Raw genomic sequence first — 18272 nt, 5'->3', positions numbered from 1 at the left:
CAGGGGCACAGATAACCTGTCATGTTATCTACCTTTCCGCAGCTTCTTCTTTTTGTTCATCAACTACTAGCTTACATTTTTCTTTAATGAACTTTTTGTAGTCCATGGAAAATATTTTTCCCTTCTACAACTGTCTGTAAATTTGCGTGACCTCTTATACAAATAAGATGATCTGTTAAGTATTTTGTATTTGTTTTAAGTCTTGCTAGTACAATTTATTTAACTTAAACAAACTCAGTAACATAAATTTAAATTAGCTTTAAAATATCAACTACAAAAACTGAGTATTATTAGAAAATAAGGTAGCCTCTACCTCACATTAACATGTTTGTCAATCAAAATTCAAAGGATTCCAGCTTTAAAATCTACATGTGAAAAGTAGGCAGTCAGGCAAATATTGTTTAATGATTCTGTTCATTTTATCATGAACATTTTACTTAACAACAAATATAGCCCTTTAGTAGTTCTTTAAGGACAATAAAGATAAATGAAGTGACCACCATATTCCAAGCTTCCAATGAACTTTTCTTTATTTACGACCAAACCAATCTCTCAGGCCCCTAAAAAAATATATAAGCGTGCCTGTGTATTCTCAAATTCTTCCACAAATATTCTCTCACTGGCAAATACAAACTTGTTTCCGAAACTTTATATGCATTTTGCTTCTACTTGCCTTTCCCTTTAATTATTCTCTACTTTTGACCATAACAATGATTCTTGTGATAGATAAAAAGTGTTGTATGGCAGTTTTCTCAATTTTGCACTTTTTCAAATCCACAACCACCTTGGAGACTATGTGTCAAAATAAAATGGGTTGAAAATGAAAGCAGAAATACTTGATGTTTTCTCTCAGATAATAACACGTTCTGAAACTTCTTGAGTGCTTATTTTCCTCTAGGCACTGTTGCAAAATTCCTTCGATTTTTTTGTGTATCCTCACACTAACCTTGTGGTATAAGTCCTATTTCTTTCCACATTTTGCAGATGCGCAATTTCAGGCTCATGTAAAGCAGAATCACTAATACATGAAATAACTGGAATTTCAATTGAGTCCACATACTGTTCTCTTCATTCTTAATTTGCCATATTCTTTTCCGGTTATTATAGGCATAAGTAGAAATAAAATATATTACCACTGAATCCCCCAATTTTGGCAACTTTGATTGGAATCATATTACAATCGAACAACATACTTGTTTCCTTTCCAACACTCAGGCAAACTTTGATGAATCCTTCTCAGCACATTTCTCCAAGATTTAAAAAGAGTCTAAAAAGTCTTATTTGTTTATTTCCTGGGTCCCTAAAGTGTTGTTTTACTTTTCTGCTTACCACATTCTTTCTCTGGAATACATTGGGTTGAATCTGGCCTGTGAAGAATGGTTCCATTTTTGCACACACAATCTTCTCTTAAATTCAAACATGAAGAATGTTCATAGAACCATCTGTTCAGACATGTTCTTGCTTCACAAGGTCGCACACAGGGTTGATATTCCTTCCCCTCTGGACAAGTCAGAGCTATGAATAACCAAGGACAGAATTTGGTAATGATAAAAGTGACCTACTTGAATTCTAGTAAGAGGAAGAAATGTCAGTTTTTGTCTCTGAAAGTAAATTTTTGCACACTCTCAGCCTCTTCCAAATCCATTTTTCAGCATTATGTAACCGTAAATTAGAAACAAAACAATCAGTGAGTATTTTTGAGCATCTTCCAGGTGTCCAGCTGGTATTATGTTACAGTGGAGAAAGTTCATCTGATTTATATCAAATAAATACTACCAATAGGCAGCCCGACTTTGGTTGGCATAAATATAGAGTCAACCATTATGAAGTTACTGCTCTGTGCAGTGGGAAGAGATCCAGCGGTCCACTCAGAGTAAGAACAGAAATATGTTTTAACTATGCAACGCAACCAAGCCCTAAAAAAGAAAAATGCCACATGTTTAGGCTTAATCCTTCACTGTCAAAAGAAACTACTGTTGCTGAGCAGTTTCTAAATGATGTTTCAGAGAATTCACGGTGCTTTTATGTGATCTTAAAAAGTCACACTCACAAAAAAATGAGCATGCAGAGGGTGGGGGCATAAACCGGGAAGATATTAGCGGAGAATAATTTCTCAATCTAGTGATACTGAAGATGTCATATGTTCCCAATGAATCAAGCAACCCCACTCTTGAATAGTGATTACCTCTGGGGGGAAGTACCCTGATCCTGGGGAAAATTGAAGGCAGGAGGAGAAGGGGACGACAGAGGACAAGATGGTCAGATAGCGTCACCGACTTGATGGACATGAGTTTGAGCAAGCTCCTGGCATTAGTGATGGACAGGGAAGCCTGGCATGCCACAGTCCATGGGGTCACAAAGAGTCAGACACGGCTGAGCAACTGAACAAGAACTGGGTCTGCGGGGAGAGGAGAGCCTGGAGAGAGGACAACAGGAGCTGCCTTATTTCTGAAGTGGAATCATGGAACTAGAGGCTCCAATATATTCTTTTTCTATGTATTTTATTCTGTCTGGGGAGGGGGAGATGAAAATGTTTCACTGTTGAGTACGATGCTGGCTGTAGTTTTGTCAAATACGGATTTTATTATGTTGAGGTATGTTCCCTCTGTACCCGGCTTGTTGAGAGAGTTTTATCATCAGTGGATGTTGAATTTTGTCAAAAACATTTTTTTTTAAACTATGGAGATGATTTTTACTCTTCAGTTGGGTAATGTGGCTTATCACAATGATTGATTGCAGATGCTGAAGCATCACTGGCATCCCTAGGGTAAATCCCTTCATCAGAATGCATGATGCTTTTAATGTTTTGCTGAATTCAGTTTGCTGATGTTTTGTTGAGGGCTTTTGTATCTACGTTCATCAGTGATATTGATCTGTAATTTTCTTTTCTTTGGTGTCTTTTTCTGGTTTTTGTTATCAGGGCGCGCTTCTCTCTGGTCTTTAGAGCTCTGTGCTCTAGGAGTGTCCCCTACGTAGCCCGTGTGCACGCACAGCGGTGGCAGCGCCAGCTACCGTGGGTGCCCTGGTGGGCCAGGCTGGCCCGTGGCCAGGAAGCTGCAATGCCACAGGGTCTGGGGGACCCCGGAGGCTGGGGCAGGCTTTCTGCATGGCTGTCTGCAGATCCTGAAAGGCTTGAGGCTGGGTCTGGCTCACTGGAGGGCAGATAAGCTTCTGGAACTAACAGACGAGGGAAGGATTCCAAAACAGTCTTTTGCCAGTGCCAGTGTGATCACAGAAGCAGCTCCCGAAATGGGTGCTGTCAGCATCTCCATCCCCAGGGGAGTCCTGGGTGCCTCCTGCCTCTCCTGGAGGCTCTCCAAGACCAGCAAGTCGTTCTGACCCAGGGTCCTTTCAGACTACTTCCTCTGCTCTGGGACTGGGAGCACAGGCGATTTTGTGCATTTCCTTTAAGGGCAGAGTCTCCGTTTCCTATAGGTCTCCAGCTTTCCCCAGCATAAGCCTTGCTGCTGCTGCTGCTGCTGCTGTCGCTTCAGTCATGTCTGACTCTGTGTGACCCCTTAGAAGGCAGCCCACCAGGCTCCCCCATCCCTGGGATTCTCCAGGCAAGAACACTGGAGTGGGCTGCCATTTCCTTCTCCAAGGCATGAAACTGAAAAGTGAAAGTGAAGTCGCTCAGTCATGTCCGACTCTTAGCGACCCCATGGACCGCAGCCCACCAGGCTCCTCCATCCATCCAGGGGGTTTTCTAGCCAAGAGTACTACTGGTTTTCAAAGCCAGAAGTTCTGGGGACTCATCTTCTTGGTGCAGGACTTCTAGGCTGGGGAGGCCAATGTGGGAATCAGACTTCTCGCTTCTTAAGAAGGAGGTCTACAGTGGTGTACACCTTCTGTTCGTGGGTCACAGACCAAGGGGTGTGGGTCCTGACCATACTGTATCGCTGCCTCTCCCACCCATTCTGGTGGTGTTCTTTTCTTATCTCTTTATCTGTGAAATATCTTTTCTGCTAGTCTTCACGTCAGTCGTATAGATAGTTCATCTGTAAGTAATTGTAATTTTGGTATCTCTGTTGGAGGAGGGGAATTCAGGGTCTTGCTACGCCACCTTCTTGATCCTCCCCCTTACTTTAAATTTATACCAGGATAAAAACAAAAGGTGCTTAAGGGGGAGTGATGACCTCTAACTATAGGTTACATTTACATTCATTTTATTCTTACAAAATTATTTTGTGATGAAAATAAAAAGACACACACACAAAAAAACTGAAATGTTATTTGATTGTTGGAAAATACAGTTTGCAGTGTACTACTTACAGCAGTAATCAGGTGTTCTCCATGGAATACAAATGTCAAACTTGTTGCATACAGCCACATATGCAGAAATGGCATCACATTCATAGTTCCAAAAATAGGTATAATTGATCCACATCTTTTCACAAAAGTCTTGTGGTGAAACCTAGAGACACATTGTAGCCTGGGATAAGTTATGTTATTTTATGTATGTGATGACATAAATAAAATCTCTTAGGATTATACAGTGGAAGTGACAAATAGATTCATGGGATTATATCATGGGATTATATCTGATGAAGTGCCTGAAGAACTATGGACAGAGGTTCATGACATTGTACATGAGGCAATGATCAAGACCATCCCCAATAAAAAGAAATGCAAAAAGAAAAATGGTTGTCTGAGGAGGCCTTACAAATAGCTCAGAAAAGAAGAGAAGCTAAAGGCAAGGGAGAAAAGGAAAGATATACTCATTTGAAAGTGGAGTTCCAAAAAATAGCAAAGAGAGATAAGAAAACCTTGCTCAGTGATCAATGCAAAGAAACAGAGGAAAACAATAGAATAGGAAAGACTAGAGATCTCTTCAAGAAAATGAGAGATACCAAGGGAACATTTCATGCAAAGATGGGCACAATAAAGGACAGAAACGGTATGGACCTAACAGAAGCAGAAGATATTAAGAAGAGGTGGCAACCAAAGAATTTCAAATTTGTATGGAAATAAAAAAAACCTCGAATAGCCAAAGTAATCTTGAGAAAGAAGAATGGAACTGGAGGAATCAACCTGCCTGACTTCAGACTCTACTACAAAGCCACAGTCATCTAGACAGTATGGTACTGGCACAAAGACAGAAATATAGATCAATGGAACAGAATAGAAAGCCCAGAGATAAATCCACGAACCTATGGACACCTTATCTTTGACAAAGGAGGCAAGGATATACAATGGAAAAAAGACAACCTCTTTAACAAGTGGTGCTGGGAAAACTGGCCAACCACTTGTAAAAGAATGAAACTAGAACACTTTCTAACACCATACACAAAAATAAACTCAAAATGGGTTAAAGATCTAAATGTCAGACCAGAAACTATAAAACTCCTAGAGGAGAACATAGGCAAAACACTCTCCGACATAAATCACAGCAAGATCCTCTATGACCCACCTCCCAGAATATTGGAAATAAAAGCAAAACTAAACAAATGGGACCTAATGAAACTTAAAAGCTTTTGCACTACAAAGGAAACTATAAGTAAGGTGAAAAGACAGCCCTCAGATTGGGAGAAAATAATAGCAAATGAAGAAACAGACAAAGGATTAATCTCAAAAATATACAAGCAACTCCTGCAGCTCAATTCCAGAAAAATAAATGACCCAATCAAAAAATGGGCCAAAGAACTAAACAGACATTTCTCCAAAGAAGACATACAGATGGCTAACAAACACATGAAAAGATGCTCAACATCACTCATTATCAGAGAAATGCAAATCAAAACCACAATGAGGTACCATTACACGCCAGTCAGGATGGCTGCTATCCAAAAGTCTACAAGCAATAAATGCTGGAGAGGGTGTGGAGAAAAGGGTTAGGGTTAGGGTTAGTTGGTGGGAATGCAAACTAGTACAGCCGCTATGGAAAACAGTGTGGAGATTTCTTAAAAAACTGGAAATAGAACTGCCATATGACCCAGCAATCCTACTTCTGGGCATACACACTGAGGAAACCAGATCTGAAACAGACACGTGCACCCCAATGTTCATCGCAGCACTGTTTATAATAGCCAGGACATGGAAGCAACCTAGATGCCCATCAGCAGATGAATGGATAAGGAAGCTGTGGTACATATACACCATGGAATATTACTCAGCCATTAAAAAGAATTCATTTGAACCAGTCCTAATGAGATGGATGAAGCTGGAGCCCATTATACAGAGTGAAGTAAGCCAGAAAGATAAAGAACATTACAGCATACTGACACATGTATATGGAATTTAGAAAGGTGATAACGATAACCCTATATGCAGAACAGAAAAAGAGACACAGAAATACAGAACAGACTTTTGAACTTTGTGGGAGAATGTGAGGGTGGGATATTTCAAAAGAACAGCATGTATACTATCTATGGTGAAACAGATCACCAGCCCAGGTGGGATGCACGAGACAAGTGCTCCGGCCTGGTGCACTGGGAAGACCCAGAGGAATCGGGTGGAGAGGGAGGTGGGAGGGGGGATCGGGATTGGGAATACGTGTAAATCTATGGCTGATTCATATCAATGTATGACAAAACCCACTGGAAAAAAAAATAATAATAATAAAAAAAAAACTAAACATTCAGAAAACTAAGTTCATGGCATTCAGTTCCATCATCTCATGGTAAATAGATGGGGAGACAATGGAAACAATGAGAGACTTTATTTTTGGGGGCTCCAAAATCACTGCAGATGGTGACTGCCACCATGAAATTTAAAGATGCTTACTCCTTGGAAGGAAAGCTATGACCAACCTAGATGGCATATTAAAAAGCAGAGACAGTACTTTACCAGCAAAGTTCCATCTAGTCAAAGCCTTGGTTTTTCCAGTGGTCATGTATGGATGTGAGAGTTGGACTATAAAGAAAGCTGAGCACTGAAGAATTGATGGTTTTGAACTGTGGTGTTGGAGAAGACTCTTAAGAGTCCCTTGGATTGCAAGGAGATCTAACCAGTCAATCTTAAAAGAAATCAGTCCTGAATATTCACTGGAAGGACTGATGCTGAAGCAGAAACTCCAATACTTTGGCCACCTGATGAGTAGAACTGACTCATTGGAAAAGACCCTGCTGCTGGGAAAGGTTGAAGGAGGGAGGAAAAGGGGATGACAGAGAATGAGAAGGCTGGATGGCATCACTGACATGATGCACATGAGTTTGAGTAGGCTCTGGGAGTTGGTGATGGACAGGAAAGCCTTGCGTGCTGCCATCCATGGGGTTGCAAAGAGTCAGACATGACTGAGTGACTGAACTGAACTGAAATGAAGGCCCTAAGCTAGACTGATTTTTTTTTTCCAGTTTTTTTTTTTCAATTTCTTCTTTATTTTTTTTCAGTGGGTTTTGTCATACATTGATATGAATCAGCCATAGATTTACACGTATTCCCCATCCCGATCCCCCCTCCCACCTCCCTCTCCACCCGATTCCTCTGGGTCTTCCCAGTGCACCAGGCCCGAGCACTTGTCTCATGCATCCCATCTGGGCTGGTGATCTGTTTCACCATAGATAATATACATGCTGTTCTTTCGAAACATCCCACCCTCACCTTCTCCCACAGAGTTCAAAAGTCTGTTCTGTACTTCTGTGTCTCTTTTTCTATTTTGCATATAGGGTTATCGTTACCATCTTTCTAAATTCCATATATATGTGTTAGTATGCTGTAAAAAAAATATGGAACGCTTCACGAATTTGCGTGTCATCCTTGCGCAGGGGCCATGCTAATCTTCTCTGTATCGTTCCAATTTTAGTATATGTGCTGACGAAGCGAGCACTAGACTGATTTTTGATTCTCCAAGACTAAAACTATTTGGAGAATCAAAAGGTAGTAGCAAGTCAGTATTCATAACAGTTCCTCTTTGCCTTAGAGCTTTAAATTTTCACAATATTAGATGTCACTTCTGAATTTATAATTGTTTAAACCCACAGTTTAGATAAGATAAATGTGGTCTGTGCATGCTAAGTTGCTTCTTTGAGACCCTATGGACTGTAGCCCACCAGGCTCCTCTGTGCCTGGGATTCTCCAGGCAAGGACACTGGAGTGGGCTGCTGTGCCTTCTCAGGGGACCTTCCTGACCCAGCGATCGAACCTGCGTCTCTTACGCCTCCTACACTGGCAGGCGGGTTCTTTACCATTAGCGCCACCTGGGAAACCCCAAATGTTGTCTATTTTACAAAATTGTTTATGTTATAAATAAACCTATTTTACAAAGAGGGAAAAGAAATTGAGTATGTGGTCCTAGCAAAAATCTATTTCTGATATTACATTTTGGATTATATCCTCTTTTTTATGTACTGAATAAGACTTTGACCCATTATATGTAACATTAAAAGCTCCAACAGCTTTCTCTCCTGGTGGCTCACACAGTGGAGAATCGGCCTGCAATGCAAGGGGCCCGAGTTCGATCCCTGTGTCGGGAAGATTCCCTGGAGAAACGAATGGCTACCCTCTCCTATATTCTTGCCCGGAGAAACCCATGGACAGAGGGGCAGGGCAGGCTACTATTCATGGTGTCACAAAAAATTGGATGCAACTGAGTGACTAACACTTTCACTTTTTTCACAGCTTTCTTAGATGGCATTGCTCATTAATGATGGCATTAAATAAGATTATAAAAGCGTCTCAAAAAATTATGGACTAATATTGAACATTGGTCAAACAATTTGCATAATTTATCATGCCTCCACTTAATTAGGAACTCATTTTTTTCTATAGATTATATTTCGTTTTGACCTAGAGATGCCTGAAATCTAAATAATTTAACTTGTAACAATATTTACTGCATTATTTTCTACTCATTTATTCAGCAAACATATTGAGCATCTATATTCAGATGCTCTATTTGGACAGGGCAAAGTATCAGGTAAAAATACTTGATACTTTTCATATGCCATTATTTCTTCTCCAAGGTCCATATCTATAAAAGCTAAGACATTACCTCCTTTTTAGTCTCAACTATTGAATCTCCTCAGTTTCCAAACATTTCATTTAGCAAGGAATACTTGCTTTGATCATCAAGAGGCCCCCTACTTGCCAAATCCAGGGACACTGATATTGCAAACCCCCTCAGCCTCCCAGAAGCCTATGATGCCATGCACGCCCCCCTGTTTCTTGACCCTCTCCTTTGACTCTGACAGCACCACACTCTGGGGCCTTTTCGTCTGTTCATTGTTGCCTTCTCTTCCTGCCTCATTCTGAATATTTGTCTGGACCCTTTTTCCATGCAGTGTGGGGAATGCAAGTTCAATCCCTGGGTCAGGAAGATCCCCTGGAGGAGGAAATGGCAACCCACTCCAGTATTCTCGCCTGGAGGATCCCATGGACAGGGGAACCTGGCAGGCTACTGTCCATGGGGGTTGCAAAGAGTCAGACACGGCTGAGCAACTTAATACTTTATTCCACAGCCCTGTCTACTCACTACAAATGTTCTTCCTGGGCTCATTCATTTCCCCAGTTTCTACCACCATCCTGGGCATTTACATCTTCACTTCAGTTTCTTCATAAGTTAAATAGAGTTAATAAAAACCCTACTACTACTTAAGACTGCTGTGAGCTAATATTTGGAAAGTGTTCAGAGCAGACCCTGGCACATCATACATGAGTTATTGTTATTTTAGAAACTCCCTATACTAACTCCCCAAATCTGATCTCTGGATTCAACTAGTCTCTTCTGAGATCTAGAATGGCTTCAAAATTTTTCTGGGTATTTTAGCCTTAAAGTCCCACACGACTTAATTTGTTCAATATGAAAAAATTGTATCCTTTTTCTACTAAACCCACAAAAGCTGATTCTCCTCTGTCCTCCATTCATCCATTCAGTTATGCATCCTTCCACAATTTATTGGGCACCTAACTACATATCAGGCACCCTACTATGCATAATAAGTTATATAAAGGTGACTAAAACAAACCTGTTCTTGTGGATCTCACAGTTAAAGCCTCTATATAGAACCAAGAGGAGTCACCATGCTTGAAGAGATCAGAGGAGAGCAGTGTTCCAGCTTAGGACACTGTAGGCATAAAAGCCCATTCACAGGAAAATCTCGAAATAGTGAAACAACGGAAAGGAGACTGAAATGCCTGGACCTTAGACAACCAGAAAAATGTAGCTCAAGAGGAAGCTGGAAAAGAAGGCCGGCCAAAGCACAAAGGAAATTATAAGCCCTGATAAGAAGTTAAGAATGTATTCTAAAAGTAATGAAAGATCCCGAAGGATTTTAGGTAGAGAAATAATCCAATCGTGTTTCCATTTTCAAAAGATCATCTGCCTACTATGTGGACATTTGCAAACGAGGATGAATATCAGAAGTAGGAAAACTAAATAAACAGTACCCCTTCTTTTGCTGTCAAATTCACCGGGATGATCTGAAGGGAAAGCTGGGACTATCACAGATTAAATGGCATCCTGTGTTGCTTCACTATGCCTTGAATAGTCAAGCTGAAAAGTCTCCTGATGTAATAATCAATCTTATAAGTTCCCAGTTAAAAAAGCAGTTTTTGAAAGTTGTTATGCTTTAAAAAGATAGATGACAATGGCACTGAAGTGAGTTTAAAATTATTTGCAATTTTTTTTTCATTTTTATATGCATGCACTTTAAAACATAAACATTTTAAATGTATTTGCCTGCAAATCTCTGAGTAAAACTGAAGCCCCGGAAAGATACACCATTTTTATCCCATGACTTCACATCCTTTGCCTTTTCCCTCAGAAAACTCACAGGACAGGCTGAGGTCTATGGCATCCACAATCAGTGGAGGAGCATGGAAGATCCTGCAGAGTGAAGTCCTTCTGCTTGGACAGGTCACTCACTCTCCTTCCCAGACTCCTCCTCATGGTCTTGCATTAAGCTATTTCAGTGTTTTCCTAACACAGTCATTTCTGGCAACCCAGCTCCTGTCGTATTGTTTCCTTTGCCTCGGTCTCCCTTCCTCCCTCTTCTCTCCTGGCAAACATCCTTCCAAATAATTCAAATGTCTGAAACTCTGGGAAGGCTTCTAACGTGGGCTCCTATTCATCTCCGCAGTGTGTCTGTGATGAATCTGTTCACGGAATTGCCTTCCTTCCAGGCTTTTGGAGAGCTACGAGAGGTTCTGACTCATCTTTGCATCACAGGAGTTTATCACAGCGCCTAGGAGGTGCTTGATACTCACAAACGTTTCATTTAATGATTCATGAGATGCTGTATCTGCTTGTCCTTTGTTTCTAACAATGGATCCTTTTTTTAAACAATACGGGTTGTGTAAATATCTACCAGTCACCTAAAGTCAGGAAGTCAGAGACTAAGAAAGAACAATTAGATTGACCATGTGGCAGATTCTATTATAAGCACACGCCTGAGAGGCCATACACCTGACAGCTGACTGAAGCCTCACTGTCTTGGGCTTTATGCTGGGTTATCAAGTAGCATTCATCTCTTTCCTCTATGGGAATTTATTCATAGGACAAAGTTTCATTTTTCTTGAAAGCTGGAGATACAGTTCATAAAAATACATGGGGGAAAAGTTAAGTTATTCTTCCTGTTCTGTAAGTCAATAAACAGTAAATGATTTTGAATTCCCCTGGGGATAAACTATTCTTAGTGGAAGAACATCATGGCAAGAACAAGAATTTATTGGCTTTTACTCTCAACATGTCTAACACAGCAGTTCTGATTTATGGTTGCTTTCAGCTTACTTTATCATGGCATGGGATGAAAACTCTTCTATTTAATAACTCAAGGCAGTGACTGCAGTCATGCTCAGTACAGTTTCTCACAGGCCTTCTTGTTGTTACTTCAAATGATTTCTCAATTTCCCAGCTCTCAATAAACAATTCTATGTCTTCCATATTTGTAATGATTGTGCCATTTTGCATCCTTAGATCGTCATCTGGATCTTCATTGCAATTTCCTAAAAAGATGTGTGACATTTAGAAGAAAATTCTTTTCACTTTAACCTAATATAGCCAGCAGAAATAAATCAGCTCAAATAACTGCTTTAAAATGAATAAGTAATTTACTGAATCAAGTACCAAATTTATGTCCTTTGACTCTAATGTTAATAGATTTTTTTTAAAAAATTACACATGGACTAAATAGTGTAGAGCTTCCTTAACCAGGTAAGAAAGAAACCATGATCCTAGAAGTCAAGATTTGTGAAAAGATCATAGGAGAACAAAGAGAAGATTGATCCTGTCTCAGTGCTCTTTCACTATCCACTATCTCCTAATTTAAGAAGTAGTTCTTAAATCTGATGAGGTATTCCCCAAACTAGCGGGCATAACTTACTTTTTATCTAGTCAAGTGCAAAGCCAAGGGAAGTAGAGAGAAATGAACCTAGATCCTGATCTTACCTTACCTGAATTCCACTCTACTTTAAGATATAACTTTTTCTTAATTTCTAGGACACCTAGCTATAAAAGATATGAGTTAAACAGTTTTTTCAAGTATCAAATCTTAATCCTCAAGCAGTTATATCAAGATCAATAAGGGTTTCTGCTGCCATAGTTGCCCCACACCTGTAAATATACAGGAGACTGAATACGGTGAAAAATAAATCAATAAATAACCAAAACAAACAAACAAAAATTAAAATACCTCAAGTTAAGTCAACTATACTGTAAAACAGCCATTTTAAAAGTCTAAACTCTCCTGGGGAAAGGTAATTGCTAGTAAAAATACGTTTTCATTGCCCCTGCAGCCACCACGCCTGCAGACCTCACATTTCTTTGTAGAACAAGTTGTCAATATAGACCTCCCATTCCGGTGTCCATGCTCAATTTGGGTCACTACCACTCTGTCAGCCAGCACCCGGCTTTTCTTTAAACAAACCACCACTCTCCCACTGTAGAAGTTTGGAGGGTGACCTTTGTTAGCAGAAAGGTGACCCTAGCCCCTTCTCTGTAGTGATTAGTTAAGACTCCAGTTAGCATACTGTCTCCATAAAAGCACGAGCTGACAGTAAAAGAAGAAAACAAACAGGAAAATCAAACAGAAGTCACAGCACACAGAAGTGATAAATCAGAAAAATACGCATTCCCAGTGTCTCTGAGTTATTATTCAGTAATACCTATTGAATTTTTATGTACACACAATACAATGCATACTCAATAACTATATCCACAACGATAACTTAAGTCACCAGAGAAGGTTGGGCTATGTTTGGCATGCTCTGAGCAGGCAAGGACATTATCAACCATTTTAGCCAAAATTTCCACTAAAGGCTTTACATTTTTGAAGACGAAATTTGGGTATTTCAGGCAGTTTGTTGAGAGCAAGGACCTGGTCTCTTTCTTTTGAGTCGTCAGAATCAAGCATAAGGTCAGATACTTAGAAACTCATTCATAAAGTTTTACTCAATTAATATTTAGTGAGCTTAAAATAGGTATATTTGTGCTAAGCTAATATTTATTGACTGCATTAAACAATGTCTTCAGAGTTTTACATTAACTTTCACATTCAATTCTAACAACAATCTTGAAGGTAGATTTTACTATTCTCATTTAAAAGATAAGGAAACTTAAACATGTTCACTTAAACATCTGTAAAGGGGATAGCCTAGCAGACACCAGTCAGAATTTTTTTTTTAACATACCTAGAGATATTTCTGATTTGTTTCCTTTGGCTTGTAACTATGTATCTATATAATATATTGTGATATGAAACCTAAGTGTAAAGGTACATCTAGGCTTTACACTTCATAACAAAACTGGGACTAATATTCAGAACTTGTGTTCTGTGAACATACCTTTCAAGATGACTTAACTAAGCTTTCTTTGATTTCAAACTTTAAAAAGTAACTAAGAAACAAAGTTAAGTTTTTAATTATTCTATGCCTCATTTTTATCACTTATAAATTAACACTGGTGCCTACTTATTAGGGCTACTGCTAGAATAGAATGAGTTAAAGTTTGTAAAATAATACCTGACACTTCATTAATGCTTAATAAAGATGAGATAGTAGGAATGCAAACAGTATTGTAGCAATAGTGGTAAGCATGTATCTCTTAAAAACACCCAAGTTGAACAGTATTATCTTGCTTCTTCCTTTCCATTTACAGAAAGACTGTTTCCTTCAGTATTTAGGTGAGGTACTGAGAGTTAGTAACATCTCTCCAATCCAAACAAAGCAGGGAATGAGGGGCCAAAGCTGTGTAATGTGAACAGAAAAAAAAGAAGAAAGAGATATTTGAAAAGCAGTGCTCACCACAGAGTCCTTCTGTGTAGGATGACAAGTTAAATTGAGAGCCAAAATGAATGTCTACGATCCCCGTAAGATGAGTCCACTTTATGATTAGTCCAGCTGGAGTAGTAATCACATACATTGAACCAGAATCCTCTATGGACAGATCTTGATTTGAAAAGGGCAAAGGCACAACAACAGAATCCACTTCTACCTAAAATTACATAATGCATTTACACCTATTAAAACAATGCTTACGTTTTAACATACACCCTGTTGCTGTCAGTTTCTCCTAAATCCTTTTATTGCTCTTTGGCTGTGTCTTGTTATATTCAATATCTGGGGGCTTCCCAGGTGGCTCAGTGGTAAAGAGTCCGCCTGCCAATGCAGGGGTTGTGGCAGGAGCCTCGGGTTCAATCCCTGGGTCAAGAAGATGCCCTGGAGAAGGAAATGATAACCCACTGCAGTATTCTTGCCTGGAAAACCCCATAAACAGAGGATCTCGGCAGGCTACAGTCCCTGGGGTCACAAAAGAGTCAAACGCTACTCAGTGACTAGACAACATTGCCCTTTGTTGTCTACAAAAGCAAACTTTCTTCTAAGTTATATACTATTTTAATTGGCCTCCCTCAATATATGTTGATTACACTATTGCTTCCTAATATAAATTTAAGATAAAGTTTTTTTATCAGGAGGTTTTCTTTAATCTGGGTTCTCTCTTTGATCTAAATCAGTGTTTGTCTACTTATAATGCTCATAATAACCATCTGTGAGGCTTGGTTAAGATTAGGATTTTCAGAAATTCTACTTTCAAGGTTTCAGCTGGAATCTAGATTTTATATTTTTAACATGCTTTCTTTGTAATATGAATATAAGCAATCTAAGGATTTTACTTTGGAAACAGTGCTTTAAATAACAGTGATGACAATGAACCATGAGCTATATAACTCTCAGTAAAATTCTCAAAGTTATACCTGACCAACCATCCAATTTCTAATCTCTAAATCTTCCTCATACTGCCACCCTCAAGCTGAAACATCCTTTGCCTGCTGAATTTCTACTCATTCTTTAAGATTTATCTTAGGTGTCACCTTCTCCTAAAATGTCTATTTGACCCTCCTATACACGGCATTTAAATGAGCCTTATCTCTGTTCCAATGATATCTTGGTCACGACACTATCATTTTAGCTCCTGCTGCCTTTAACTGGCAGAAAATTACATGTATGCACCCCACACACAACTTCAAGTTACTTGAGATCAGGAACTGTTTCATTTTATCACATAAACTCACTAAATGATTTTTTACGTTAAAAAGTTTTCAACTGAATACATGACCAATCATCAGTTCAGCTGAAGCCGAAAATAAGCCCTTCCACCCAAATGCTCACAACCATAGTGTTGACCAGGTTTAAGCTTATTTCCTACCCTCTATTATACACCAACCTTATTAAAGTCAGAGATATATATAGATACTCTAGCATCCAAAAAAGCCATGCATTCAATTTCAAGTTGCAGTTCAGTTCAGTCGCTCAGCCATGTCTGACCCCATGGACTGCAGCACACCAGGCCTCCTTGTCCGTCACCAACTCCTGGAGCTTGCTCAAACTCATGGCCACAGAGTGAGTGATGCCATCCAAGCATCTCATCCTCTGTCCTCCCCTTCTCCCCCTGCCTTCAATCTTTCCCAGCATCCGGGTCTTTTCCAATGAGTCAGTTCTTCGCATCAGGTGGCCAAAGTATTGGAGTTTCAGCTTCAGCATCAGTCCTTCCAATGAATATTCAGGACTGATCTCCTTTAGGATTGACTGGTTTGATCTCCTTGCAGTCCAAGGGACTCTCACGAGTTCTCCAATACCAACGTTCAAAAGCATCAATTCTCTGATGTTCAGCTTTCTTTATAGTCCAACTCTCACATCCATACATCATGACTACTGGAAAAACCATAGCTTTGACTACATGGACCTTTGTTGGCAAAGTAATGTCTCTGTTTTTTAAAATGCCATCTAGGTTGGTCATAGCTTTTCTTCCAAGGGAGCAAGCGTCTTTTAATTTCATAGCTGCTGTCACCATCTGCAGTAATTTTGGAGTCCCAAAAATAAAGTCTCTCATTGTTTCCATTTTCTCCCCATTTATTTGCCATGAGGTGATGGGACCCGATGCCATGATCTTAGTCTTCTGACTGTTGAGTTTTAAGCCAACTTTTTCACTCTCCTCTTTCACTTTCATCAAGAAACTGTTTAGTTCTTCTTCGCTTTCTGCCATAAGTGTGGTGTGATCTGTGTATCTGAGGTTATTGATATTTCTCCCAGATATCTTGATTCCAGCTTGTGCCTCATATAGCCTGGCATTTCTCATGATGTACTCTGCATATAAGTTAAATAAGCAGGGTGACAACATACAGCCTTGACGTACTCCTTTCCCAATTTGGAACAAGTCTGTTGTCCATGTCCAGATCTAACTGTTGCTTCTTGACCTGCACAAAGATTTCTCAACAGGCAGGTAAGGTGGTCCGGTATTACCATCTCTAAGAATTTTCCACAGTTTGTTGTGATCCACACAGTCAAAGGCTTTGGCATAGTCAATAAAGCAGAAGTAGATGTTTTTTTGGAACTCTCTTGCTTTTTGGATGATCCAACAGATGTTGGCAATTTGATCTCTGGTTCCTCTGCCTTTTCTAAATCCAGCTTGAACATCTGGAAGTTTATGGTTCACATATTGTTGAAGCCTTGGAGAATTTTGAGCATTATTTTGCTAGTGTGTGAGATGAGTACAATTGTGCAGTAGTTTGAACAATCTTTGGCATTGCCCTTCTTTGGATTTGGAATGAAAGCTACCCTTTTCGAGTCCTGTGGCCAGTGCTGAGTTTTCCAAATTTTCTGGCATATTGAGTGCAGCACTTTCACAGCATCATCTTTTAGGATTTGAAATAGCTCAACTGGAATTTCATCACCTCCATTAGTTTTGTTTATAGTGATGCTTCCTAAGGCCCACTTGACTTCACATTCCAGGATATCTGGCTCTAGGTGAGTGATCACACCATCACAGTTATCTGGGTCATGAAAATCTTTTTTGTATAGTTCTTCTGTGTATTCTTGCCACCTCTTCTTAATATCTCCTGCTTATGTTAAGTCCATACCATTTCTGTCCTTTATTGAGCCCACCTTTGCATGAAATGTTCCCTTGGTATCTCTCATTTTCTAGCAGAGATCTCTAGTCTTTCCCATTTGATTATTTTCCTCTATTTTTTTGCTTTGGTCACTGAGGAAGGTTTTCTTATCTCTCTTTGCTATTTTTTGGAACTCCACATTCGAATGGGTATATCTTTCCTTTTCTCCCTTGCCTTTAGCTTCTCTTCTTTTCTGAGCTATTTGTAAGGCCTCCTCAGACAACCATTTTACTTTTTGCATTTCTTTTTCATGGGGATGTCTTGATCCCTGTCTCCTGTACAATGTCAGGAACCTCTGTCCACAGTTCTTCAGGCACTCTGTCCATCAGATCTAATCCCTTGAATCTATTTGTCACTTCCACTGTATAATCATAAGGGATGTGATTTAGGTCATACCTGAATGGTGTCATGGTTTTCCCTACTTTCTTCAATTTTTGTCTGAATTTTGCAATAAGGAGTTCATGATCTGAGCTAGAGTCAGCTCCCCGTCTTGTTTTTGCTGACTGTATAGAGCTTCTCCATGTTTGGCTGTGAAGAATATAATCAATCTGATTTCAGTATTGACCATCCGATGATGTCCATGTGTAGAGTCTTCTCTTGTATTGTTGCAAGAGGGTGTTTGCTATGACCAGTGACAAAACTCTGTTAGCCTTTGCCCTGCTTCATTTTGTACTCCAAGACCAAACTTGCTTGTTACTCCAGATATCTCCTGACTTCCTACTTTTGCATCCCAGTCCCCTATAATGAAAAGGACATCTTTTGGGGGTGTTAGTCTAGAAGATCTTGTATGTTGTCATAGAACTTTTCAACTTCAGCTTTTTTAGCATTACTGGTTGGGGCATAGAGTTAAATTATTGTGATGTTGAATGGTTTGCCTTGGAAACAAACAGAGATCATTCTGTCATTCTTGAGATTGCACACATGTTTTGCATTTAGGACTCTTTATTGACTATG

The 18272-nt window shown here is 39.6% G+C and overlaps 1 protein-coding gene and 1 non-coding gene across 2 annotated transcripts in view; both read right to left on the bottom strand.

Annotated features, from left to right (window-relative positions):
- OTOGL (otogelin like) overlaps positions 1 to 18272 on the bottom strand; it is a 171149-nt gene that overhangs the window by 20838 nt on the left and 132039 nt on the right. The window contains exons 42-45 of the mRNA XM_061133064.1: positions 14176 to 14365; positions 11666 to 11880; positions 4273 to 4414; positions 1330 to 1515 (exon numbers count right to left, since the gene is read on the bottom strand). Of these exons, the coding sequence (XP_060989047.1) occupies positions 1330 to 1515; positions 4273 to 4414; positions 11666 to 11880; positions 14176 to 14365 (733 nt within the window). The remainder of the gene's footprint in view (positions 1 to 1329; positions 1516 to 4272; positions 4415 to 11665; positions 11881 to 14175; positions 14366 to 18272) is intronic.
- On the bottom strand, positions 7659 to 7765 carry LOC133049469 (U6 spliceosomal RNA). Its single transcript, XR_009691329.1, has one exon. It is a non-coding gene; the product is annotated as a U6 spliceosomal RNA (small nuclear RNA).

Source organism: Dama dama, chromosome 3, assembly GCF_033118175.1.
Source record: "Dama dama isolate Ldn47 chromosome 3, ASM3311817v1, whole genome shotgun sequence".
In the NCBI taxonomy this organism is placed as follows: Eukaryota; Metazoa; Chordata; class Mammalia; order Artiodactyla; family Cervidae; genus Dama; species Dama dama.
This window is presented reverse-complemented; position numbering and strand designations above follow the sequence as displayed.